The following is a 26,405-nucleotide window of genomic DNA, read 5'->3' as shown; positions in this document are numbered from 1 at the left end:
CTTCTTCCCTCTGACTGGAAGGATTCTCATCAGTAGAGGAGACGATCTGTATTGGTATGAAGAGCGGGTGGACTTGAGGCCCAGAGCTACCGGGAGCTGGAATAGATGTTAGACTTTATTATAGAGAAGAGTGTATGGGAAGGATGAATGCTCAGTGGAGAGGCAGGAAATTCTAGCTTCAGTGCTGTAGTTAAAGCTGCCAGGAATGGGGAAGACGCAGACCAATGAATGAGGTGACTTGCCCGCTGTCCTTACCCCATCGTGAACCGCCTAAAAGAACACCTCTGAGTGGGCAATTTATAATGGATAGAATTTTATTTGGTTCTAAGTCGGGAAAGTCTAAGGGTGAAGGGACATGCTCTGGTGAGGGCCATCTCGCTTCATTTGTCTGTGTCTGGAGAGGGGTCTGGGAACAGGACACGGGACAGGAACAAATGTTTGGTTGGATGGAATTATTTCTCTCAGGGAAAGAATGATTGAAAGATGTTGCCATGATGGGAGACATGGACATCTCACTGGTTTGGCCTAGGTGAAGCCCTACACGGAACCATCGTAGTGGACTACGTCACAAGCAATGATGATGTGCTTCTGGCTGTCAGTGGTATTGTACTTGCAATCGGGATACTTGGAGCTGCCCTTCAGGCGGCAGTCAGTGATGTTCAGGGTGGAGCTGCTCTTGTGGCAGTTGTTCTTCCCATTCTTGCAGGTCACTTGTTCCTGGGAGCAGATGGCCTGGACATCCTCCAAGGGTTCATGCACGAAGGTGTTCACCGGCTTGCATGACCCCTTGGTCATCCCCCTGCTCTTCATCATCTGGTTACAGTAGGTGGGGCTGCTCGGGAAGGAACTATTCTTGTCAATGTGCTGCCTCTCAAACTTCTGGGTCGGAGTTTCCCTAGATTCCACACCCAAGGAAGGCTGGACCCATCCAAGCACCAGGACAAGCAGTGAAAACAGAACAAGGGACTTCTCCAGACCCATGGTGGCTTTGCTGCTCTGAGGAGCCTGACAGGAAAGGAAGAGAAAAAAAGACAAATGCTCAGAAGAGCTGCAACACCCACCTCCAGCTCCACAGGAGACTCTCCTACCTCAGCCTCCCAGCACACTCCCCCCACCTCAGCCTCCCAGCACACTCCCCCCACCTCAGCCTCCCAGCACACTCCCCCACCTCATCTTCCCCAGCACACTCCCCCCACCTCAGCCTCCCAGCACACTCCCCCCACCTCATCTTCCCCAGCACACTCCCCCCACCTCAGCCTCCCCAGCACACTCCCCCCACCTCATCCTCCCCAGCACACTCCCCCCACCTCAGCCTCCCCAGCTCACTCCCCCCACCTCATCCTCCCCAGCACACTCCCCCCACCTCAGCCTCCCCAGCTCACTCCCCCACCTCATCCTCCCCAGCACACTCCCCCCACCTCAGCCTCCCCAGCTCACTCCCCCCACCTCATCCTCCCCAGCACACTCCCCCCACCTCAGCTTCCCCAGCACACTCCCCCCACCTCAGCCTCCCCCTGCACACTCCCCCCACCTCAGCCTCCCCAGCACACTCCCCCCACCTCAGCCTCCCCAGCACACTCCCCCCACCTCAGCCTCCCCAGCACACTCCCCCCACCTCATCCTCCCCAGCACACTCCCCTCACCTCAGCCTCCCCCTGCACACTCCCCCTACCTCAGCCTCCCCAGCATACTCCCCCACCTCAGCCTCCCCAGCACACTTCCCCCACCTCAGCCTCCCCAGCACACTCCCCCCACCTCATCCTCCCCAGCTCACTCCCCCACCTCAGCCTCCCCAGCACACTCCCCCCACCTCATCCTCCCCAGCACACTCCCCCCACCTCAGCCTCCCCAGCACACTCCCCCTACCTCAGCCTCCCCAGCACACTCCCCCCACCTCAGCCTCCCCAGCACACTCCCCCCACCTCATTCTCCCCAGCTCACTCCCCCACCTCAGCCTCCCCAGCACACTCCCCCCACCTCAGCCTCCCCAACACAGTCCCCCCCACCTCAGCCTCCCCAGCACACTCCCCCCACTTCAGCCTCCCCCAGCTCACTCCCCCCACCTCAGCCTCCCCAGCACACTCCCCCACCTCAGCCTCCCCAGGACTGTCCCATTCTTATGTAAGCCAGAAGGATTTCCCTCTGCTGACAGATCTTGCAAATGAGACACTGTTTTTCTTCATTACTTACTGAAGAGAAGCCATTCTTTTCTCTAGGTGGTAGGATGTGTCACCTAAACTCTTACCAAAATGCTAAATATTGTTTGTTTGGTTTTTTTTTCATATAAAATATATTTGAAAAATAGAACACATTTATTAATAGTGTTCAAATTCCTTATCGTAAGTTCATTTAGAAAGTGCCATAGCTAAAATGTATTCCTGGGTCATTACTGACCTCCAGGACTGTGGCTGTCCTCTCATTATCTGAGAACACAGAAGAACTTGGTCTACCCGACTCTGGCAGTATACAGGGTTTGAGTTGTATTCTAAAGACACAAGCTCCCTTCCCCAGCCTGGGAGCTCTGTCCTCCCCACACCACTAGTTCTTTATACCTGACTGACTGTACCTTGCCTCCACCAGGGACTCCAGCTGTTTGCCTGGGCCAGCTTCTCTGGAGTTGGTGTCAGTCAAGAGTGACTGGCCTCCACTCTCTCAGTTCTAACTCTCAAGCAGAAATAGATACAGAGGCCACCTCTAGGCCACTTACCTAAACGTTTAGTTTGAATTCCAGAGCAAATTGGAAGCCAACTTCTTCAGTCCCAGTCTCTGTGGTGCAGAATTTAAAAGGCTTAAAAGGGGTTGGCTTCCAGAAAACTGGGCGGAGTAAATATGGGCCAATCTTATCTGAATGGTAAAATCAAGGCCACTGTAAACTTGGAAGGGAAATCCCCAGAGGATTCCAAGGAAAAGTCATTTGAAGCCCAAGTGCTGATTCCAAAGGGGCAGCAGGGCAGCCACAGTGACCAGGGCATGTCCACTTCACATCCTTCACAAAGCCTTGTAACTTATGAGCAAGCTGTGTACCTGTAGGTTAACAAAGGACACACAGAGATCCTGGGAATCATGGAAGAGGGAACCTTTCTTCACTATGAATTCCAGATCTCAAATCCATGGTAGCCAGAATTCCGGTGCCTCTCTTGGAGAGAGAATAAGAGGGCTTCCTGTCTGCAGCTTGAAGGGTTCCAGTCCTAGTGGAGTTGTTGGGGCAGGCTTACCAAGCCAGACTCAGTGACCCATCCTCAATAGAACAATTAAAATGACAAATAATACCAAGAAGCAGAGAAATGCAGTGTATTCAATGTGGCTAATTTGGAAAGGGAATAAAGAGACCCCAGTGAGTCCCGAGTCCATCTTCAGGGTCCTGACATGAACTTTACCATCACTGAAGTGGATGACAAAAGGTATACATAAATAAGCATTCCTGATAAAGCCTGGCCCCACACATCTCTGACCCATCCCTGGCTTGGCCCCAGTCTGTCCTGCAAGGTGGTCTGACAACTTGTCACACAGGTCTGAAACCTCATTCTAGGAGACAACTGTCTCTGACTAGCACAAGGCCCCATTTGGCCTTTCTTTCCCCAGCATGAGACTCCTGGGGAAATTCTTTTTATTGTTGTTTGCTTTTACAGGTTCAGCCTTTGGTTAAACAAGTTAACAGAGAGGCTTATCCAAAAGGACCAAAGCCCTTGTTCTCATTCATCATCAGACTCAGGTTTCTTCCTCCTTTGCTTCTTCTCAACTGGGGCAGCAGCAGTGGAGGAGTCAGGAGCAGCCTACCAGACCCTACACTGCAGACAAAACTTCCTGTTAACCTTGGTCAGGGTCTTTGCAAACAAGCCAGACTATAAAGATCAACATTGACACCAGCGGCTTTAATAATGGGGCCACTGATCTTACCCTGTGACTGTCACCTCATCTCCATGCAGGATGAAGAGAGTAGATTCAGGGGAGCTCAGAGACTCCTGTGACTATGAGGACTGCCAGAGTGGAGCTAGTCTCTGCATGAAGTGAGGGCCTCATCCACAGGCAGTCTTAGCTTCCCTGAAGCCTAGCAGCTGTGGAATGCCTAGGGAAATTCTAGTTCATGGAGGTCTGGACTGGATAGTTTTATGTGAAAGTGACACAAGGTCAAGTTATCTAAAAGGAGGGAACATTAATCGAGAAAATGCCTCCATAAGATTCACCTGAGGCTGGACCGCCCACCCTCCACTCCTCTGCACCCCGCCCCAATCTGTTTGCCTGGCCAGGCAATGGCGACTAGATTGCAAAGGAAACTTCCTTTTTTCCATTCGCCATCCCACCAGGAAAAAGGAGTGAGAAACAAAGCCATCATCTCCAGTACCGCGTCCAGGTGAGTTTCTATGCCGGTCCCTCCAGGGTTTAGCTATGGAAGTCCTACTAAGGACAGTTGTGGGGCTCCTGGGAGAGGACTTCTCAACTTCTCCCGTCTAATTACAGAGCTGAGGTGTGGTGGGGATCAATTCGGTTCTCACAGATTTCCACAGTTCACTTTCCGCATCTTGCCAGAGTCCAGCGTGGATGGTCATTGTGTAGAACCCAGGCTCTAGGGGATCGCAGAATCTGCGAAGGGAGGAATTCCAAGCAGCCCTCGTTCGCTCAGACAGGGACATTTTTGAGGGTTCCTAGGTCGACATCAGATTTGTAATGCAAGTCTGTCAAGGTTGTGCAAGCAGAAGTGGTGTTTTCGTTTTCCACTGCCTGTCTCCCTCCCTTAACTTATCTTTAAGTGTGTTGTAAAACTTTTGGAGACACGTCAACAGCATCCTCTATGCCTTCTTCCTGGGTAGTTGGGATTGAAACAGCACATGCCAGTGCAGTGATGGAGCGCCTCTGTTTCAGAAGGAGGATAGAAACCTTGTCCGTATATTGGGACATCTCCAGTGGGCCAGGTTCTTCCGTCTGTGATGGTAGAAATCTTATAGCCAGTTCATACATGCAATCGTTAGAAACCTCAGTTAGCACACCGGTCTGAAAAGCCTCTGGCAAACTCCGAAAAGCAGCCTCAGCTATTCAAAGAGCAAGCACCACCCAGCTCTGAGTTAGTCCGGGCTGCCAGTCGCAGCGGCTTAAACCCAAGAAACAATATGATGATAAAAGGGAGAAGTCAGATGTCTGGGAGATTTATGGAAATAATCGGTGTTAAGTAATTAGTCAGTACTACTTTAAACATGAGTTTTCACTTTTCTGGGAATCATTCCGATGGGATATAAAACTTGGGTTGTACACTGGAAATCTTCCGGTCACAGGAACGCCAAATGCTCATCGCTCAAGTAATGTCCCTTTCTTTGTTCTTCAGCTCCCTCTTCCTTAAAACGAAGGTGGAGAGATCGTCTCATTTTGATCACATGGGGTGGTGGGACCTTAGTAACATGATTCAGATAATGTGGAATCGAAGCTTAGGTTAACAGGGGGTGATTAGAAAAAGTGAACCAGCCACGGTCCCAGACCTCGGAGAGCCACCAGTTCAACCCTGGCTCAGCTTGTAGGGGTACATGAGCTTCCCTCTCACCCTCGCTCTTTCTGCACCCCACAAAAGGCTGTGGAGTTGTCCACTGGAGACATTGTTAGTGTGACTCCATGCATGGATTAAACAGTGTGTCAATGTGCTCGCTTCAGCAGCGCATATACTGAAAAAGTGTATGGATGCAGTCTGGTAAAACATCTCTTGAGGTTCTCCATATGTTCATTTGGGTAAAGAACTCTCTGTAAACAGTTGTTTTCAGAGTGGCTGCAAACCACAAGTAAGCCAGAGCGCAGTATGCCCTGAAGTAACTGTTTACTTTGTATCTTGTTTGGAAACATACACACATCATCAGGACTTTGTTTCCATGGTCCCTGAACCAGTGGCGAACCCACTCCTCAGGGGCCCTCCTGTGAGCTTTCCTTTTTTTAGTTGTTACTTCCGTTACCCATTGAGTATTATGTCAGTGCTGTAAAGGAATGTTGACAGCGTCCCCATACCTTCCACTCTATAATGCGTCCTAAGGACCGAATCAAACATACACACTCTGTATAAAGGGGGGAAGTATGCTAACACTAGAATTATTAGAAGAAGAATTTCATGCCTCATGTGTCCATGGATATTACTGGCTTGGCAAAGAGACAGACAAAAATTCCAGGAAAGGTGATGGCTTTCTGGAGGTTAAAATTTTTAATACTTTTTAAAATTGTCAGTTGTTTTATATGAATTTAAATTACTGACAAAAATACAATATTCAGGCCTTGGATGTGGCTCAATGGTATCTATGTATCATATGTAAGGTCCTGGGTCTGAGTCCCGGAAAACACACACACACACACACACACACACACACACACACACACACACACACACACACACACTGTTTTTCCTTTCACCTTAATAAAATGCAAAACTTAAAAGAGGGAAGTTCCTGCGTTTGAGCAGGTTAGTGTGTCAGACCCTGGATTTTGTGTCTGGGCGTGTGCTGTGGCTGAGGGTGAAGTGCCTCTGTTTTGTAGTTGTTTATCAGAAAAGGGCCACACTGATATGTCACCTCTGGCTATGGAGTTGGCTGATATTTCCCCTGGAGACCGATGAGGCCATCCGGGTGTCGCAATGGACTGGCCGCTCTCCTAACAATGAGTGGTTGCTGACTCTAGAACCCAGCCCGTCCTCATCTGTTGTCAAAGCGCTGTGTGATTAATTTAAAAGAGGCACCACCATACCCGTTATGTTTGCACACTGAGCATTCGGTGTTGGCTTGGATACCAGTAGAGAGGCCTCACCCTGAATGTCCCCGAGTGCTAGCCTTCCCTGTATTTCTGAGACAGTTGAAATGCTGGCATTTGACAGAACAAAGTTTGGCACTTGTCTAATGGATGCCTGGTCAGAATGCGACTGCCTCCCTTTCCGCAGACTCTAGTACCTGAAGTCAGGCTACAGCAGCTTAGTCATCTTCTAACAACTCCAGCCTCATTTCCTTTCAGCTCACAGTCGGTTAAGTGCAGGAGAGAGGGGGAGGGGACAAGAACAAAGGGGACCTTCAAGCTGGGCTGTGCCTCAACAAAGCTGAACCTTGTTGAAGTTTGTGCCCTTTTCCAGGTCCTCATGACCTCCACTCTTCCTCCTCAAGCTGTCAGGCCCTGTTCTTAGGAAGTGTATCCATCGGGGTGTGCACATTCCGGGCAGCTTCTGCTTGTTTGCTTGCTTGTTTTTTGTTTGTTTTTGGGACAGGATTTCTCTGCATAGCCCTGGCTGTCCTAGAACTCTCTCTGGAGACCAGGCTGACCTCGAACTCACACAGATGCACCTGCCTCTGCCTCCCAAGTGCTGGAATTAAGGGTTTGCTTTGTAAAGAGGTTGCACTCCCAGAGTTTACTCTGTAGTCAGGAACAGAGGCTCAGTGGTGTAGGCAAATCAACTGATTTCAGAACCTTTTGCAGGCAAGAGCAGAACACTCCCTGGGTCTATTCCAACACCTGGATGACCTCATCAGACCCCAGGGGAAGGATCGGCTGGCTCCCACAGCCAGAGATTGCTCTGCTTAGCACTCAAGTTTATTTAATAACTGATACCAAATAGTGCATGTCTGAACCTATAAAGAGAAGCCCAGAAAGTGTTTCCAGTGCCCGGAACCACTGAGCTACCTGCCCAGCCCTGAAGATAAATACGTAAGAACAATTCTAGTTAACTTGTTCACCACCTCTCTACCTCACCGTGTACTTTCTGGGTGTTAGAAGTCTGCCCTGTGGCTCACTTACTCTTCGATCTTAGCGTCACCTCATAAGCAGAGCAGATGAACACAGTGCCTTGTACATAGTTCAGATAATGCTGACATGTAGACAGCTGATTTTGCAATTGTGCTTTCAAGAAGAGGAGGTTGAGGGCTGGAGAGATGGAGAGATGGCTCAGTGGTTAAGAGCACTGACTGTCCTTCCAGAGGTCCTGAGTTCAAATCCCAGCAGCCGCATGGTGGCTCAAACCATCTGTTATGGGGTCTGATGCCCTCTTCTGGTGTGTCTGAAGACACCCACAGTGTAATTATGTATAATAAATAAATAAATCTTTAAAAAAAGATGAGGATAGTGAGTGGCCATTGTTTCCTGTGGATGGATGGAGGGAAGAGGAGCCCAGGAAGTGCTATTTATTTCTGGGGCTTGAAGTGATGTGAGCACAGTCGCCTCACTCCTCCCTTTAGACTTCTTCCAAGTAGTTCCTGAAGTTGAGCTTAACACCAGAGATAGTAAGTTTTGGATCTATAGCTTATGAATAGTGAAACCTCAGTCCTACTCTGAGCAAGGGTAAGGACCACACATAAGGAAAGAGACAGCTTAGGAACAAAAGGCCACACTTAGGAAACATTCCCATCGCTAAAAAATGTCTGGTCCACCAGGTGGTTAATATTTGACCCAGTCATGCTCAGGGAAAAGGTGAATGACTCCTTGTTTGTCCACGATTAGTGTCCTTGGTTTACAAGTCTCTGCCAAGGTAGAGATCCTTAGATATGTTCTCCCCACCCCTTCACACGAGCCCTGTATATAACCAGACTGACAGGAGCCTCTGGCTTCACACCGCAGGACCCTGTCTCCAGGAGCAAACAGCTAGACTGGTCCCAGTCAGACGGAGGAAACCTGGCCAGCTTTTGTAAGATTCTTCCCTGTGGGTGCTCGACTGCTTGCTTCTTTTCCTCTGTGCTTTTGCTAGCCTTTCTTCTATTTTAGTGAAACCGATTACGACCCCCCACACACACTAACACACACACACACACACACACACATTTACGCTTGCTCTCTGAACCCAAATTCTCTCACTCAAAAGAAAACGAGTAAGAGTCAAAATTTAAAATGAAAACAGGTTTCTTTGGGGTGGTTTGTATCTGGGATACAATTAATGGGACTGCGAGCAAGGAGATGGAGATATGTGAGGGATTCTTAAATTGAGATTAAAAGTCCCCTAAGGCTTAGGAAGCCATTTGCCAATGGACATCTGAACTGCCATGTTTCCTTCCACAACAAGCATGTGGCTTGGCAGGAATAATAAGAAAAATCCTAAGCCTGGTGATGGTGACGCCACCTTTAATCTCAGATCTCTGTGAGTTCGAGGCCAGCCTGGTCTACAGAGCGAGTTCCGGGACAGCCAGGGCTACACGGAGAAACCCTGTCTCGAAAAAGGAAAACCCCAAACCAGGAAGTACTTTCGGCAGTGCTTCCTCCTCGTTTCTTTCCTCTTAAAAAAAATATGGATGCTCTTTTAAAACAAAGCGGACCATGTACCAAGATCAAAAGTTGGTAGGTCGAGGGAGGAAATACTAGGAAGACCGGGCATCTGGTATTCCGGCTTTCAGCTGTTCCGGCTTCCTGCTGAACTGTTGGGAGACACGGAGTAGGAGAGTAAATCTTCGAGAAGGGTGTCTGTGGCACTGCCACTCCCGACGCAGGAAAGTTTGCTAGAGCTGTAGGCTACAAAGCGCTGCCAACGGAGAGAAAGAGAGAAGGAGGATTCCTGTGAGCACTACGGGGTTAAGAATGGAAAACCGGCTCTGCACAGTCAGAACTCTTCCACTGCAGGAAATCCGAGTGACAGCCATTGTTGTGTGGGGGACTAAGGTTCAGCACCTTTGCCTGTGGCAGAAGTACATCCACACACCCTAATAGTCCGGCGCTCGCTTGTTTTCTCACAATTATACCCTGCCTGGCTTTGAGGGGGTATTTCTAGCTAAACGTTTCAAGGGAGTGGACAGTAGACACTGGTGGTTGGGGCGTGCTGCTGCTGGAAGTTGCTTTCTGGGTGCTTTAGTAAAGTGAAGCCATAAGGAGAGACTGCATGGGGTGAGTTGGTAAAAATTAATGTGCAATTTCTGCAAATTAGAAACAAGTAACCCCCTTTCCTGGCCACATAGGCCTGAGAGCTTTCAAAGTCTAAATAGCAAGTGCCATTTTAGGATGAAAAAATCCCCAGTGTAGTATTAGTCTACTCATGGTACACAGGCTTGACTTAGAGGAGAGCCTTCAGGGAAGATGTGTTTCAGTGAGACTGGACTAAGGTTACCCCATCACCGATTTCTTCCAGTTGATACCTTGTACCATCAACTAAGGTTATTTAAATATGTCTCTGCAATTCCGATGTTGCCAGATTTGGCTACTGAAACCCACAAGGAATCTATTAGCTTAGTAAGAAGCATGGACTTTCAAAGCTGGAACCCCTCTGATTTTGGGCTGCTAAAGAACAGGCCTCAAGAGAAAAGGTATGTTAACTAGCAGAGCGGTACCGAGAGTCTGCTGTGAAGCCAGCACTGTGACTCAAGGCAAAGAGTGCAGATCCAGCTCAGGTGTAGATTATACAGCAGCAGGAAACATGGACAGGTAATGGCTTTTTGCCTAGGATCACGTGGGCAATGGTGTGTTTGCAAACAGCAGCCATGAAACCCGATAGCTGGTAAACATCTGCTTTATAATGGCCTTAGCATTTGGACCCTGTACGTTATGGCTTTTGCTTTGGTGTCCTAAATACCCAGAGCCTGGCAAGTTAAGGCACTCTGGGTGAGCCTACCACAACCTGGCTGGCACCTCCAGGAGAGCACACTGTCAGTCTATTGAATGGCCACATCCTATCCACTGCTGCCACCTGCTGCTCGTTTCGAGTATTACCAGTTCTTGATATTTTTGTTTGTTTAGGTTGGCGGTAGCCAGGCTAGTTCCAAAATGTGCCCCAGTCCTCTTTGCCCACTCTGCAATTGCAGGCACCCATGTAGTTTCACACATAGATCTTCCTCATTTTTAAAGAGAAACCACATGTAGAGATCCGTATTGGATTTGGGCCTGGCCGCTTTGTGACTGTATGGCCACAGTTAAGGTGACTGCCATAAAGTCTTGAGATTGTTGGACAAAAGCCTCTCCCATGAATTTACGGCACAGGAAGAAAATAATCACAGAATGCTTTGAGCCCGGCTGATGCATGTGGAACCGACACACCTGGGCCACACCTGGGCGGTGGTCAATTCTCTCCTGCCTTTTGCTTTCTCAGCCTTTGTCCTTGAGATTTAGGCTGGTCTTGTAGGATTTCTCCCTAATTAATTCAGGTCTCGTAGTCAGTCTTTTGTTACTGAAGTCAGGAGCCAGGTAGTCCGGAGCCAGGGTTTCCCACTGAGCTTCCCAGATATTTTCTACCTGGGGAACTTGGGTATATAAGTGGTGAATAAAGCTACAGGAGTCTCTCTCTCTCTCTTCTTCTCCTGGCTTGACACGAATAACCTGTGTGTGTGTTTCTTTAATCCCGCAGGCTTTCCCCTGATTCTCGGTACCCTGTCGGTGAAGGCACCGACAAATGGAGGTCCCACTGAGATTTGAACTTTGAATCCAGTGATCCAAGATCGGGAAAGAAAAGGTCTCCTGACAGGACGTCCCTGGAAGCTGTTGCAGAAGCAGGGACGTATTGGGATAAGATGGGCTAGAAAAGGCCTCAATGATTTGGGCTAGCATGAGTAAAACTTGTAATAAAAAAGGGACAAGGTAATGGTAAAATGTTTTTGCTTATGCGTTCTTTTAGAGTTATGTTTTAGTCTTTGGACCCTGATTAGAGATAGTTTACACCCTAGACATGAGAGAGAATGGGTTTGGGAAAAACAGTCCTCCCGGACTCTCTGAGGATGCTTTGGAAAAAGAGAAAAACTTTCAGAGCTCTCCTGGGAACAGAAGAAAGGCAGGAGATGTCCTAACTCTCTGCTGGCTCCTATTGGAGAAATGCTTATTTCTGGTTCTGGGTTTCATAGGTAGGATATCTGATTCCCTTCGGTGGGACACCATCTAGTTTTTTTCCCTCTATGTCTATTGTCTGTCCTTGGTGCACCAAGCTGTCCATGTCTGTCAGTTTATGTCTGTGGTTTTTGTTTCTCGTTGTTTAAATGTTTTATGTTTCATGTTCAAAAGAAAAAATGGTAAAAACTTTATCTGCTGGTCGTTTACATCTTGATTTGGTTTTAACTCGTTTCAAAAAAAAGGAACAAATGAATAAAAAGCAGTTTCAATTGGCCTTTGGAGCCCTGTACCTGTAGCTAGGAGCCTAGGTCAGCTGGAGAAGCTGCCCAGGGATGAGCGTCTGCATGAGCTGATTATTAGACTTAGCAGGTGACAAGGTGCTTCTCTTAAAATCACAGCTAGAAAAGTCATAATGGTGTTTGGTCTAACTATTAAAGATATGTATAGCCACTTCAATTTTGTTTCTGATTGGTTTCAAATATATAAATATGCTCTACATGCCTTGGTTATGGACTATTGGTTTTTAAGTTATTAGATATGGTTAAAAAGGTGTAACATTGGTAACAGAAAGTTGGCTTAAAACTGTAATTTGGATGAAGTCATTCTAGACAACATGTGGCATGAGCCAACCTAGGGAAACAGGTCTAAATTGAGATAATATTTTTATGGAATTCTTATTCTAGAAACCAGGCTTCTAAAAGATTTTAGGGCAATGTCTCTTTGTTGGGGTATCGGAGACTGCACCATCATGCGTTCATATGTAGTAATTGGCAGTCAAACTTTTTGCATGAAGGACAGACTCAGTGTTTTGGAGACTGTATTTTGGAGACTAGGTTCTTGGAGGTTGAGTTTTGTTTTCCAAAGTTGTGGTTTGCCCTGAAGTTACTGTATTTTGATGCTAATTCCACTGCCCCAAGGACAGCTGCCTAGTCACATACTCAGAACTCAGGTGACTTTCCAAAGTTGTGGCTGTGCTCTGGTGTTACAAGGAGAACTTAAAGATTGTGATTAAGGATTGCCAGTGTTACATTGACTAACTCAAACTTACTTATAATTGAGAAAAAATCAAGCAGGTAGAGATTGTTACAGGATTTATGAAGGATTGATGAGGTTTTGGAACTTGTGAGAGCATTACAGCTTGTTTGTTTACTCCAACTGCCATTTCAAGATACATTTAGAGGATTGTTTTTATGCAATTTGTTTACGTCCTGGCGATTGTGAGGAATTTTCATTTCATGAGCTTGCTTATAATTTTAGAGAGCCCATGAAGTGATATCATTAAAAATTTTACAAAAGAATGGCCAATAGCCTTATATTATGTAATTTTGTTGCTTCTTTAATGTAGAAGTTAGAACTTTAAATCTTTCAGTATATATGGAAATTTATACTACAAACCTTTGCTCTCAAAATGAGCTTTAATATTTGGGGAGTAGCTGTTGCACTATTCCAGAGAAGAATATTTGAAACTAATTTTAAGCTTCCGAGGATATGTTAATTGGCTAAGTACCTCACCTTACCAGAGGACTTAGGCCTTTGTTTGTTATCCTCATTGGAGATAAAGCTTCAGTTGTGTTAATACAGAATTGTAGGCTAGAGTCATGGAAGTATTTTAAAAAGAAACCTGGTGAAACATACCTTATTCCAAACAGCAATTAAATCGGTTATTACAAAATACTAATATTTGGCCTATCACATGTACAAATTTTTCAGGCAAAATTGATAATTTTACTCTTTACATGCTTTTGTTATTTCCTATAAATTTGTGGATGCAACCCATAGAAAATGCGCTTACTGTATTTATAGGTGGTTCATTTAATAAAAATGCTACATATATGATTGGACCACTTGTTTATTCTCTAGAGTTTCCCCTTGTTCAGCACAGATTATTGAATTATGTGCTGTAGACGCTGTTTTTTAAATGTTAAAAAATCAAGCTTTCAATTCATATACTGATAGCCAATGTGTGGCTTATGGTTTAGAATTGATTAAAAAGTTTTTCTTTTTTTTTTTTTTTTGATACTACTAACCCTTAAATTTTACAATTAGTTAATGCTTTATTGGAGGCAAGTTTTCTACATGAAATCAGTGAGTGATGATTTCAGTGTGAATGTCTGACCACTCACTGTCCTTTCAGAGCTCTGGCTCAGACAACTAAATTAGACCTTAGATTCATACCTAGCTTTGTGGAAATGGTAATGGAGTTGATAGCACACCCTCACGAAAAGAGGAAGACTCCATTTGCTTATTCTCACTCCCAGTCTTACCCTGCCAGCTCAGGGATTTCTAAGTAAGGCTAAATCTGGATCTTGTTTACAGGATTTGGCTTTTTTTTTTTTGTTTTTGTTTTTTTTTTCGGAGCTGGGGACCGAACCCAGGGCCTTGCGCTTCCTAGGTAAGCGCTCTACCACTGAGCTAAATCCCCAGCCCCAGGATTTGGCATTTCTAATTAATGCTTATGTTTAGGTAAATAAAGCTGGTGAGGGGCTAGAGAGATGGCTTAATGGCTAAGAGCACTAAGTACTGTTCCTTTAGAGGCCATTTAATAACTCAAACTGGATTGCCTGGACCCCTTAGCAAGGGAGGACAATGATACCAGGCAGATTATAGGCCTTACATAGGAACAATTAGTCAAAAAATCTCATTCTTTATATCACCAAAACAATAATGCTGGAGACAATAATTTGGTATACAAGTCAATTTATAAATGCAAGTGCTCAGTGTCCTTAATTTAATCCTTGAGGACTTATCTTAATAAATAATATCTTAACAATATCTCAATAAATAAAAAGGGGGAGTTACATCCCTGTATGCTATACAATTATTTAATAATACTCCTTTTATTTCCAATTTTAAAATCTGTATGCCAAGGAATACTCTTTGTATTTATGGCACCCTACAACTAGGCATACTTCTGCCTAGGTGAAATAGAAAGATTCACGTATTGGCATGATCCTGTTCAGATATTTTATATGGGGAAGAGGGAATGTTTGTGTTTTTTCTACAGGATGCTACAGGAGTGTGCCAGCTGCCTGAGTGGCTGGTGAGACATGCTGATCCTGGGAGCATGAAGATTCAGCTCTCCTGGTTCGGGTCCCCGGAGTCATTCCTGTGCCCTTAGAGGAAGATGGAGGATTCCCCCTCATCTTTTGTCATCACAGAGATTTTGGCGTTGCCGCAGTCAGTGTTACCGCTGCGTGTGTCCCGTCCCACTGTGGCCTACGCTCAGACCCTCTGTGCACTGCTGCTTGCTGGAGAAGACTGGACACCAGCCGTTACCCTTGCCCCCCCCATTCCCCTGGCGACTCTTGCTGCCTTAACTGGTGTTGTCATTTTGCAGTCTTTAGCTTCACAGGAATGCCATCTGCGTGAAGCTGCTGTGGACTGGGGAACTCTGCCCTGGTTGTGCAGATCTCAGACATGGTTGCATTGCCTGCTGGTTGTTCCAGAGAAGCATGGCTGATCCTGAACTGTCCTGGGAAAGACCTTGTTACTTTCGCTGCTATTGTAGCAGCCATTACTGCTGCAGCCATTGTGTCTGCAGTGTCTGGAGTTACCCTCCCCCAATCTATTGTTAGGCAAGCACAGTGGGTGAACTTTCTGGAGTAGTTGCTAACAATTCGGAATTCTAAATTTTATTACAGGAGCTGCTTGATGACGGCCCTTGGTGGTATGGCCATAGCAGCTGAGGAGAACCAGAGAAACAACAAACAAAGATGAGGTGCCCACTACATATCGGGAGAGGCTCAACTTCCACAATCTCCTAAATTAATGCCATCTGGCCCCTACTCTTTCGCCCCTGGGCCTGAATAAGAGGAATAAAAAGATGACCCAATGTAGCCATCATCAGTAATGGGCAACTTCCTCTGACCCTTGACCAATCTAAGACATGGAGCCTTGAGGGCGACAAGGTGATCCTATGACAGATAAGGCTGGGGTTCGAGAGGTCGATCCTAAGCCAGAGGTGACTACACCCTGTTTAAATGTACGTGCCGGTCAAATGCTCCTCTGCCCAGTTTCTCCCCCAAAACACACACGTATAGCCCAGAACAGTGTGTTACAGCATAAGTTCATTCCTAGCCATTGGGGTGCAGTCCTAACTGCAAGAGTGGCTTGCCATGGCTGAGCTGGGCACTCTGTGAGACATGTCTGATCTCTCTCAGACCACTACTTCCATCTAATGGTCTTTTATAAAAGAAAAACGGGGGAGATGTAGGGAGCCATATTGGATTTGGGCCTGGCCGCTTCGTGACTGTATGGCCACAGTTAAGATGACTGCCATAAAGTCTTGAGATTGTTGGACAAAAGCCTCTCCCATGAATTTATGGCACAGAAAGAAAATAATCACGGAATGCTTTGACCCCGGCTGATGCATGTGGAACCGACATACCTGGGCCACACCTGGGCGGTGGTCAATTCTCTCCTGCCTTTTGCTTTCTCAGCCTTTGTCCTTGAGATTTAGGCTGGTTTTCTCGGATTTCTCCCTAATTAATTCAGGTCTCGTAGTCAGTCTTTTGTTACCGAAGTCAGGAGCCAGGTAGTCCCGAGCCAGGGTTTCCCACTGTGCTTCCCAGATATTTTCTACCTGGGGAACATGGGTATATAAGTGGTGAATAAATCTACAGGAGTCTCTCTCTCTCTCTCTTCCTCTCCTGGCTTGACACGAATGATCTATGTGTGTGTGTTTCTTTAATCCCACAGGCGTTTGCCCGATTCTCAGTACCGTGCTGGTGCAGGCGCCAACAATCACATCCAGGAAAGAGCATCCTAAAATAAATGTAAGCAGGTCTCATGCAGCCTGGCAACTCTGGTAAATGCCGGAAACTCTTCAGTGGTGGCTGTGCCTTCTGCACGTGTGCACCATCTTTCTCAATAAACGGGAAAAAAAAACCCCACATTCACGTTTGATTCTGTTGCAGTTCATAATCTGCATGCTTTATGGAAGTTTGTTATTTCAGCACTGCGAAATGACCAAGAATTTGGTATTCTTTATAGCCTTATTCTGAGTTTGGTCATGGTTACTGTGAAACAGGAAGAACAGGCTAGTGTCAGATACTAATTAGAAGGGAAGTTCACTTCCCATTCCATCGCCCATCGTCCACATGCTCAGTAGAGCCTTAGACCCCCTGACTCCTAGATTCCAAGCTACACTCCTGACCCTGCACTACTGAGCAAGCCGACTATAGGCTGAGTGCCAGGACCTCAGCTTTCTATACACGTGCGCGCGCGCGCACACACACACACACACACGTGAGCGAACATGCATGCACATGTACACCCAAACATACACACACATGTATGCACATGTGCACACACACGAGGGAAAACTAAATGTGTTCAGACTTATACATGAGAGAAACAGAAAATAACATTAATGATTAACTTAATGTGGCTGAAAATGTACCACACTTCAGGGTAAAAAAACAAAAACTTACTTGGGACTGATTTCCTCTCTAAGTACTACTCCTTTAGGCCGAAAGATGCAACATTCTTTGTATTTATTTATTTACAGACAAGGTCTCCTGTATCCCAGGCTGTCCTTGAATTGGCTATAGAGCCAAAAATGACATAGAAATTACAATTCTCCTGCCTGCATCTCCCTAGAAGAACATAAACTAGGGGTGGTAGTTCTTCAGGAAGATCAAGAGTTTGGGGCCAGTGTGGGTGCAAGACTCTCAAAACAAAACAAAATCAAACTTAAAAGTTGATTTTTCCTCTGCAATGTGGGGACATTCACAGTTATCTGATATGGTGGGGTGTAGAGCTATAATGGGTTTTGTGTGGCAGTGCAGGCTTGTGTGTGTTTCTGAGAAGCCATCTACCGTGGTTTCTGGGCCATGAAACTCACCAATTACAAGACTGTTTAGTAGGGAAACTTGTGTTTCTACCTCCAAGTCTGGCTTTTACTTACTTAGCCATTTCCTCCCTAGAGCATTTTTTTAAAGGTTTACTTTTACTATTCACTGTTCGGTGTGTGCATGTGTGTCTGTGGGCAGGTCTGTGTAAGAGAGCTCCAGGTGCCCACAGAGGCAGTGGATGCCCCAGAGTCTGAGTTGCTGCAGGATGTGAGCAGCTTAGAGTGGATGCAGGGACCTGAACTCAGGCTCTCTGAAGAGCAAGACGCACATTTAACTGCTGAGCCATCTCTGCCGCCCCACCACGAAGAGGGTTTTAATTCTCAGGATGATCCTTTTATATTTTCTCCAAAGAACTAAGGATATTATCAGACACTGCTTGATATTTCCCTATTATTTCCCAGTTCTCAAAATTTCAAATTTCATAAGAAATAACAATTTAAAAGTCCACAAGAAGGTCAGACTCCAGCAGAAGACACCTTTGGTCCTGCGTCTGATTGACAGATGTGTGTGGTGCAGGGTGTGCCGAGAGCTCTGGGGAGGTGATGGTAGGAGTCTTCTCTCTTCTCCTCTTCAGAGAGATCTTACAGGGAATTTTAAAACCTCAGTTTTGTTCTGTGTTTCATTTTACCACACGGTAAGATCATTCGCCTATGCTAACAGTATCACACGTGTAGAAGACATTAGAAAGTATTCTCTCAGACCATCCAAAGAGCATCCCAAGTAGGTCACTCTGAAGACAAAGCTTGAGTTCCCCTCTTTGCTCTATCAGAGTCTCTTCCAGGCCCACTTCAGGTACCACACAACCTGTTCCGTTCTCCCTATGCACTGCATGGTAACTCTGCCCTCTGGGAGGAGTAGACCTGCAGCCTTCATCCCAAGGTAATCATCTCTACAGCTTTCCTCACTGATGTGGAACCGGAATCCCATCTCAGAGCCTTGTGGGGATGGGTTGTCCTTCTGCTCGCAATCCCCAGAAGTCACTCTGCATGGCTCTCAGCTCCTGTGTTACCAACTCACCCTTCTCCATGGGTGCACATTTCTGTTCTGTGCTCGATCCCCCCACCCCCAAAATGAGTCTTCTATATCATCAAGCTAGTATGGAACTCCTGGATTCAAGCAATCCCCCTGCCTCTGTTTCCCAAGTAGCTGGGCCTTATAGACACACACCGCCCCTGAACCTTGGTATATCTTAAAGGTCTTTGTGCCCTAGGATTTCTGGGCACATTAGGGACTTGAGTAATGTTTTTTAGCAAGTTAAGTAACAGGTGAATTAAGAATATAAACAGGAACCTTGCTGATCCCGGCCCACATTCCCTGCTCCAAAACCCCTTGGGAGAGAGAGCTCACTGCCTGGACTTGGGAGAGAGAGCTCACTGCCCGGACAGGTGGGCACTCCTGAGACTGCAGAGCAGGAGAGACCACCAATACTGCCCACCCCTGCTCACATCCCTGGCCCAAGAGGAAAGTGTATAGGGCCTCTGGGAACCAGAAGATAGGGGCACTCAACCGGCAGGTCCCCTGCGGTCCAGACACCACCCAGATCTGAAGGGACCTGATCAAATACTCCCTGCACCCAAATCCTGTGGGAGGGAGAGCTAAACCCTCAGAGAGGCAGAAACGCCTGGGAAGTCAGAAGGGACTACACTCTGCCCACATTTCTGACTCTAGAGGAAAACACATAATGCCATCTGTGATCCTGGTGCACCGGGGTGGGGGGGCTGGGAAAAGGTGGTGCAGGCCTTCCTGGTTGCCGCCTTCAGGGAGAGATCAAAAGCAGCTGCCCAGGAGCCACTTCAGCCGAGGGACCACAGGTAAGGCCAACTTTTCTGCTCTAAGGGACCTGCCTGGTGAACACCAGACACAGGCCCACAGAAACAGCTGAAGACCAGTAGACAGGAAAGACTACACGCCCAAAAGCAGAACACTCTGTTCCCATAACTGGCTGAAAGAAAACAGGAAAACAGGTCTGCAGCACTCCTGACACACAGGCCTATAGGACTGTCCAGTCACTGTCAGAAATAGCAGAACAAGGTAACACCAGAGACAACCTGATGGCGAGAAGCAAGCCCAGGAACCTGATCAACAGAAACCAAGACTACATGGCATCATTGGAGCCCAATTCTCCCACCAAAGCAAACACTGAATATCCAAACACACCAGAAAAGCAAGATCTAGATTTAAAATCATATTTGATCATGATGCTGGAGGACTTCAAGAAAGACATGAAGAACTCCCTTAGAGAAACGCAGGAAAACATAAATAAACAAGTACAAGCCCATAGAGAGGAATCACAAAAATCCCTGAAAGAATTCCAGGAAAACATAATCAAACAGGTAAAGGAACTAAAAATGGAAATAGAAGCAATAAAGAAAGCACAGAGGGAAACAACCCTGGATATAGAAAACCAAAGGAAGAGACAAGGAGCCACAGATACAAGCATCACCAACAGAATACAAGAGATAGAAGAGAGAATATGCAGAGCAGAAGATTCCATAGAAGTCATCGATGCAACTGTCAAAGATAATGTAAAACAGAAAAAGCTACTTCCCCAAAACATACAGGAAATCCAGGACTCAATGAGAAGATCAAACCTAAGGATAATAGGTATAGAAGAGAATGAGGACTCCCAGCTCAAAGGACCAGTAAATATCTTCAACAAAATCATAGAAGAAAACTTCCCTAACCTAAAGAAAGAGATGTCCATAAACATACAAGAAGCCTCCAGAACTCCAAATAGATTGGACCAGAAAAGAAACTCCTCCCATCACATAATAGTCAAAACACCAAATGCACAAAAGAAAGAAAGAATATTAAAAGCAGTAAGGGAAAAAGGTCAAGTAACATATAAAGGCAGACCTATCAGAATCACACCAGATTTCTCACCAGAGACTATGAAAGCCAGAAGATCCTGGACAGATGTCATACAGACCCTAAGAGAACACAAATGCCAGCCCAGGTTACTGTATCTAGCAAAACTCTCAATTAACATAGATGGAGAAACCCAGATATTCCATGACAAAACCAAATTTACACAATATCTTTCTACAAATCCAGCCCTACAAAGGATAATAAATGGCAAAGCCCAACATAAGGAGGCAAGCTACACCCTAGAAAAAGCAAGAAACTAATCGTCTTTGCAGCAAAAGACAGAGAAGAAAAGCACACAAACATAATCTCACATCCAAATACGAATATAACAGGAAGCAACAATCACTATTCCTTAATATCTCTCAACATCAATGGACTCAACTCCCCAATAAAAAGACATAGACTAACAAACTGGATACACAATGAGGACCCTGCATTCTGCTGCCTACAGGAAACACACCTCAGAGTCAAAGACAGAAACTACCTCAGAGTGAAAGGCTGGAAAACAACTTTCCAAGCAAATGGTCAGAAGAAGCAAGCTGGAGTAGCCATTCTAATATCGAATAAAATCAATTTTCAACTAAAAGTCATCAAAAAAGATAAGGAAGGACACTTCACATTCATCAAAGGAAAAATCCACCAAGATTAACTCTCAATCCTAAATATCTATGCTCCAAATACAAGGGCACCTACATACATAAAAGAAACCTTACTAAAGCTCAAAGCACACATTGCACCTCACACAATAATAGTAGAGATTTCAACACCCCACTCTCATGAGTGGACAGATCATGGAAACAGAAATTAAACAGAGATGTAGACAGACTAAGAAAAGTCATGAAGCAAATGCACTTAACAGATATTTATAGAACATTCTATCGTAAAACAAAAGATATACCTTCTTCTCACCACCTCATGGTACTTTCTCCAAAATTGACCATAGAATTGGTCATAAAACAGGCCTCAATAGATACAGAAAGATAGAAATAATCCCATGCTTCCTATCAGACCGCCATGGGCTAAAGCTGATTTTCAACAACAATAAGGGAAGAACACCCACATATTCATGGAAATTGAACAATGCTTTATTCAATGATAACCTGGTCAAAGAAGAAATAAAGAAAGAAATTAAAGACTTCTTAGAATTTAATGAAAATGAAGGTACAACATACCCAAATTTATAGGACACAATGAAACCTATGTTAAGAAGAAAACTCATAGCTCTGAGTGCCTGCAGAAAGAAACAGGAAAGAGCATATGTCACCAGCTTGACAACACACCTAAGAACTCTAGAACAAAAAGAAGCAAATATACCCAGGAGGAGTAGAAATCAGGAAATAATCAAACTCAGAGCTGAAATCAACCAAGTAGAAACAAAAAGGACCATACAAAGAATCAACAGAACCAAAAGTTGGTTCTTTGAGAAAGTCAACAAGATAGATAAACCCTTAGCCAGACTAACAAGAGGACACAGAGAGTGTATCCAAATTAACAAAATCTGAAATGAAAAGGGAGACATAACTACAGAATCAGAGGAAATTCAAAAAAATCATCAGATCCTACTACAAAAGCTTATATTCAACAAAACTTGAAAATTTGCAGGAAATGGGCAATTTCCTAGACAGATACCAGGTACCGAAGTTAAAGCAGGAACAGATAAACCAATTAAACAACCTCATAACTCCTAAGGAAATAGAAGCAGTCATTAAACGTCTCCCAACCAAAAAGAGCCCAGGTCCAGATGAGTTCAGTGCAGAATTCTATCAGAATTCATAGAAGACCTCATACCAATACTATCCAAACTATTCCACAAAATTGAAACAGATGGAGCACTGCCGAATTCCTTCTATGAAGCCACAATTACTCTTGTACCTAAACCACACAAAGACCCAACAAAGAAAGAGAACTTCAGACCAATTTCCCTTATGAATATCGATGCAAAAATATTCAATAAAATTCTGGCAAACCGAATCCAAGAGCACATCAAAACAATCATCCACCATGATCAAGTAGGCTTCATCCCAGGCATGCAGGGATGGTTTAATATACGGAAAACCATCAACACAATCCATTATATAAACAAACTGAAAGAACAAAACCACATGATCATTTCATTAGATGCTGAGAAATCATTTGACAAAATTCAACACCCCTTCATGATAAAAGTCCTGGAAAGAATAGGAATTCAAGGCCCATACCTAAACATAGTAAAAGCCATATACAGCAAACCAGTTGCTAACATTAAACTAAATGGAGAGAAACTTGAAGCAATCCCACTAAAATCAGGGACTAGACAAGGCTGCCCACTCTCTCCCTACTTATTAAATATAGCTTTTGAAGTTTTAGCCAGAGCAATCAGACAACAAAAGGAGATCAAAGGGATACAGTTTGGAAAAGAAGTCAAAATATCACTATTTGCAGATGATATGATAGTATATTTAAGTGATCCCAAAGGTTCCACCAGAGAACTACTAAACCTGATAAACACCTTCAGCAAAGTGGCTGGGTATAAAATTAACTCAAATAAATCAGTAGCTTTCCTCTACACAAAAGAGAAACAAGTTGAGAAAGAAATTCGGGAAATTAAACCCTTCATAATAGTCCCAAATAATATAAAATACCTTGGTGTGACTTTAACCAAGCAAGTGAAAGATCTGTATGATAAGAACTTCAAGCCTCTGAAGAAAGAAATTGAAGATCTCAGAAGATGGAAAGATCTCCCATGCTCATGGATTGGCAGGATTAATATAGTACAAATAGCCAAAAGCGATCTACAGATTCAATGCAATCCCCATCAAAATACCAATCAATTCTTCAGAGAGTTAGACAGAACAATTTCCAAATGCATCTGGAATAATAAAAAACCCAGGCTAGCTAAAACTATCCTCAACAATAAAAGGACTTCCAGGGGAATCACTATCCCTGAACTCAAGCAGTATTACAGAGCAATAGTGATAAAAACTGCATAGTATTGGTACAGAGACAGACAGATAGACCAGTGGAATAGAATTGAAGACCAAGAAATGAACCCACACACCTATGGGCACTTGCTTTTTGACAAAGGAGCCAAAACCATCCAATGGAAAAAGATAGCATTTTCAGCAAATGGTGCTGCTTCAACTGGAGGTCAGCATGTAGAAGAATGCAGATCGATCCATGCTTATCACCCTGTACAAAGCTTAAGTCCAAGTGTATCAAGGACCTCCACATCAAGCTAGATACACTCAAACTAATAGAAGAAAAAGTGGGGAAGCATCTCTAAAACGTGGGCACTGGAAAAAATTTCCTGAACTAAACACCAATGGCTTATGCTCTAAGATCAAGAATCGACAAATAAGATCTCATAAAACTGCAAAGCTTCTGTAAGGCAAAGGACACTGTTGTTAGGACAAAATGACAACCAGCAGATTGGGAAAAGATCTTTACCAATCCTGCAACTGACAGAGGGCTTATATCCAAAACATACAAAGAACTCAAGAAGTTAGACTGCAGGGAGACAAATAAACCTATTTTAAAAATGGGGTTCAGAGCTAAACAAAGAATTCAGAGCTGAGGAATGCCAAATGGCTAAGAAACACCTAAAGAAATGTTCGACATCTTTAGTCATAAGGGAAATGCAAATCAAAACAACCCTGAGATTTCACCTCACACCAGTGAGAATGGCTAAGATCAAAAACTCACGTGACAGCAAATGCTGGCGAGGATGCGGAGAAAGAGGAACACTCCTCCATTGTTGGTGGGATTGCAGACTGGTACAACTATTCTGGAAATCAGTCTGGAGGTTCCTCAGAAAATTGGACATTGAACTACCTGAGGACCCAGCTATACCTCTCTTGGGCATATACCCAAAAGATGCCCCAACATATAACAAAGTCACATGCTCCACTATGTTCATAGCAGCCTTATTTATAATAACCAGAAGCTGGAAAGAACCCAGATGCCCTTCAACAGAGGAATGGATACAGAAAATGTGGTACATCTACACAATGGAATATTACTCTGCTATCAAAATATTGACTTTATGAAATTCATAGGCAAATGGATGGAACTGGAAAATATCATCCTGAGTGAGGTAACCCAATCACAGAAAAACACACATGGTATGCACTCTTTGATAAGTGGATATTAGCCCAAATGCTCGAATTACCCTAGATGCACAGAACACAGGAACTCAAGAAGGATGACCAAAATGCAAATGTTTCACTCCTTCTTTAAAAGGGGAACAAGAATACCCTTGGGAGGGAATAGGGAGGCAACGTTTAGAACAGAGGCAGAAGGAACACCCATTCAGAGCCTGCCCCACATGTGGGCCATACATATACAGCCACTAAACTAGATAAGATGGATGAAGCAAAGAAGTGCAGGCTGACAGGAACCGGATGTAGATCTCTCCTGAGAGACACAGCCAGAATACGGCAAATACATAGGTGAATGCCAGCATTAAACCACCGAACTGAGAACGGGACTCCCATTGAAGGAATCAGAGAAAGGACTGAAAGCGCTTGAAGGGGCTTGAGACTCCATATGAACAACAATGCCAACCAACCAGAGCTTCCTGAACTAAGCCACTACCCAAAGACTATACATGGACTGACCCTGGGCTCCAACCTCATAGGTAGCAATGAATAGCCTAGTAAGAGCACCAGTGGAAGGGAAAGCCCTTGGTCCTACCAAGACTGAACCCCCAGTGAACGTGATTCTTGGGGGGGAGGGCGGTCATGGGGGGAGGATGGGAGGGGAACCCAGAAAGAAGGGGAGGGGGAGGGGTTAGCGGGATGTTGACCCGGAAACCAGGAAGGGGAATAACAATTGAAATGTAAATAAGATATACTCAATTTAATAAATGTGAAAAAAAGAATATAAACAGATTTTGATGCGCTGTGGATGATAGTAAACCTAAAGAATAGAGAAAGATGGCTGTCACACGGTGTCAGTCAGGAAGGCCAAAGCAAAGAAGGAATGAGGTAGCTGAGGACAACTGCTTTATCTTGAAAGTCCCCACCCATTAATTCTAAGTTAGAAAGTAGTTCTATGGCCCAACCATTCCTGCTCTTTGTCCTCGGCAGGAATCTCTGTTGGAAGAGATGGAGATGAGCCTGCGCCCTCTGTTGTTGGTTTTTGTGCTGAGTCTGGTTGCGACCCCTTCAACTCTGGCTCAGGACGACCCCAGGTACACGAAGTTCCTGACTCAGCACTATGATGCCAAGCCCAAGGGTCGGGATGCCAAATACTGCGAAAGCATGATGAAGAGAAGAGGCCTAACCTCGCCCTGCAAAGAGGTCAACACCTTTATCCATGGCAATAAGGGCAGCATCAAGGCCGTCTGTGGTGCGAATGGAAGCCCTTACGGAGAAAACTTAAGAATAAGCCAGTCTCCCTTCCAGATCACCACTTGCAAGCATACAGGAGGGTCTCCCCGGCCCCCTTGCCGGTACCGAGCCTCTGCAGGGTTCAGACATGTTGTTATTGCCTGTGAGAATGGCTTGCCTGTCCACTTTGATGAGTCTTTTATCAGTCTCTACTCAGCAGGCCCCCGGCGCAGACCTAGCTCTGTTCTCTTTTTATCTCCCCTCACCCCAGAACACTGACGTTCATTGTCAGGGGCTAGAAAATTTACTATCTGAAACATATGTCTCCCAACTTACAAAGCACAGAAATAAAGATATCTCAAAAGCCATTAAGAATCAGTCTGGAGGTTTTTGGGGGAGCAGGGCCTTACAGGATAGCGGGCAGGGGTAAACCAATCGCAGACTAGAACACCTTGACTGATTTCTTGTTGGGCAGCATTAGGGAGCTTAACAAGAACCGCCACCCTAATTTCCTGGTAGTGGAGAAAGATACCACTATCAATGAGATTGAAGACACTTTCAGGCCGTTTCTAAACAGGGATGACATTGGCATCATTCTCATCTACATCGCAGAGACGGTTCGGCTCTCCATTGATGC

The 26,405-nt window shown here is 45.2% G+C and overlaps 2 protein-coding genes across 2 annotated transcripts; one reads left to right on the top strand and one right to left on the bottom strand.

Moving 5' to 3' along the window:
- Nucleotides 1-296: 296 nt before the first annotated feature.
- On the bottom strand, nucleotides 297-2,755 carry Rnase1l2 (ribonuclease, RNase A family, 1-like 2). Its single transcript, XM_087586852.1, has 2 exons — nucleotides 2,708-2,755; nucleotides 297-1,005 (listed from the first exon to the last, which is right to left on the bottom strand). Exon 2 carries the CDS (start codon nucleotides 979-981, stop codon nucleotides 538-540), a length of 444 nt encoding a protein of 147 aa, XP_087442978.1. The 5' UTR covers nucleotides 982-1,005; nucleotides 2,708-2,755; the 3' UTR covers nucleotides 297-537.
- Nucleotides 2,756-8,550: 5,795 nt separating this feature from the next.
- Nucleotides 8,551-26,136, top strand: Ang2 (angiogenin, ribonuclease A family, member 2). The gene is given in 3 exon segments (NM_001012359.2): nucleotides 8,551-8,626; nucleotides 11,026-11,029; nucleotides 25,526-26,136. A coding segment is annotated over 1 exon segment (504 nt). The 5' UTR covers nucleotides 8,551-8,626; nucleotides 11,026-11,029; nucleotides 25,526-25,543; the 3' UTR covers nucleotides 26,048-26,136.
- Nucleotides 26,137-26,405: the final 269 nt, after the last annotated feature.

The sequence above is a fragment of the Rattus norvegicus genome, chromosome 15 (genome assembly GCF_021556685.1).
Source record: "Rattus norvegicus strain SHRSP/BbbUtx chromosome 15, alternate assembly SHRSP_T2T, whole genome shotgun sequence".
NCBI lineage: Eukaryota > Metazoa > Chordata > Mammalia > Rodentia > Muridae > Rattus > Rattus norvegicus.
The sequence above is the reverse complement of the archived record's forward strand: the minus strand, read 5'-3'. Positions and strand labels throughout refer to the sequence as shown.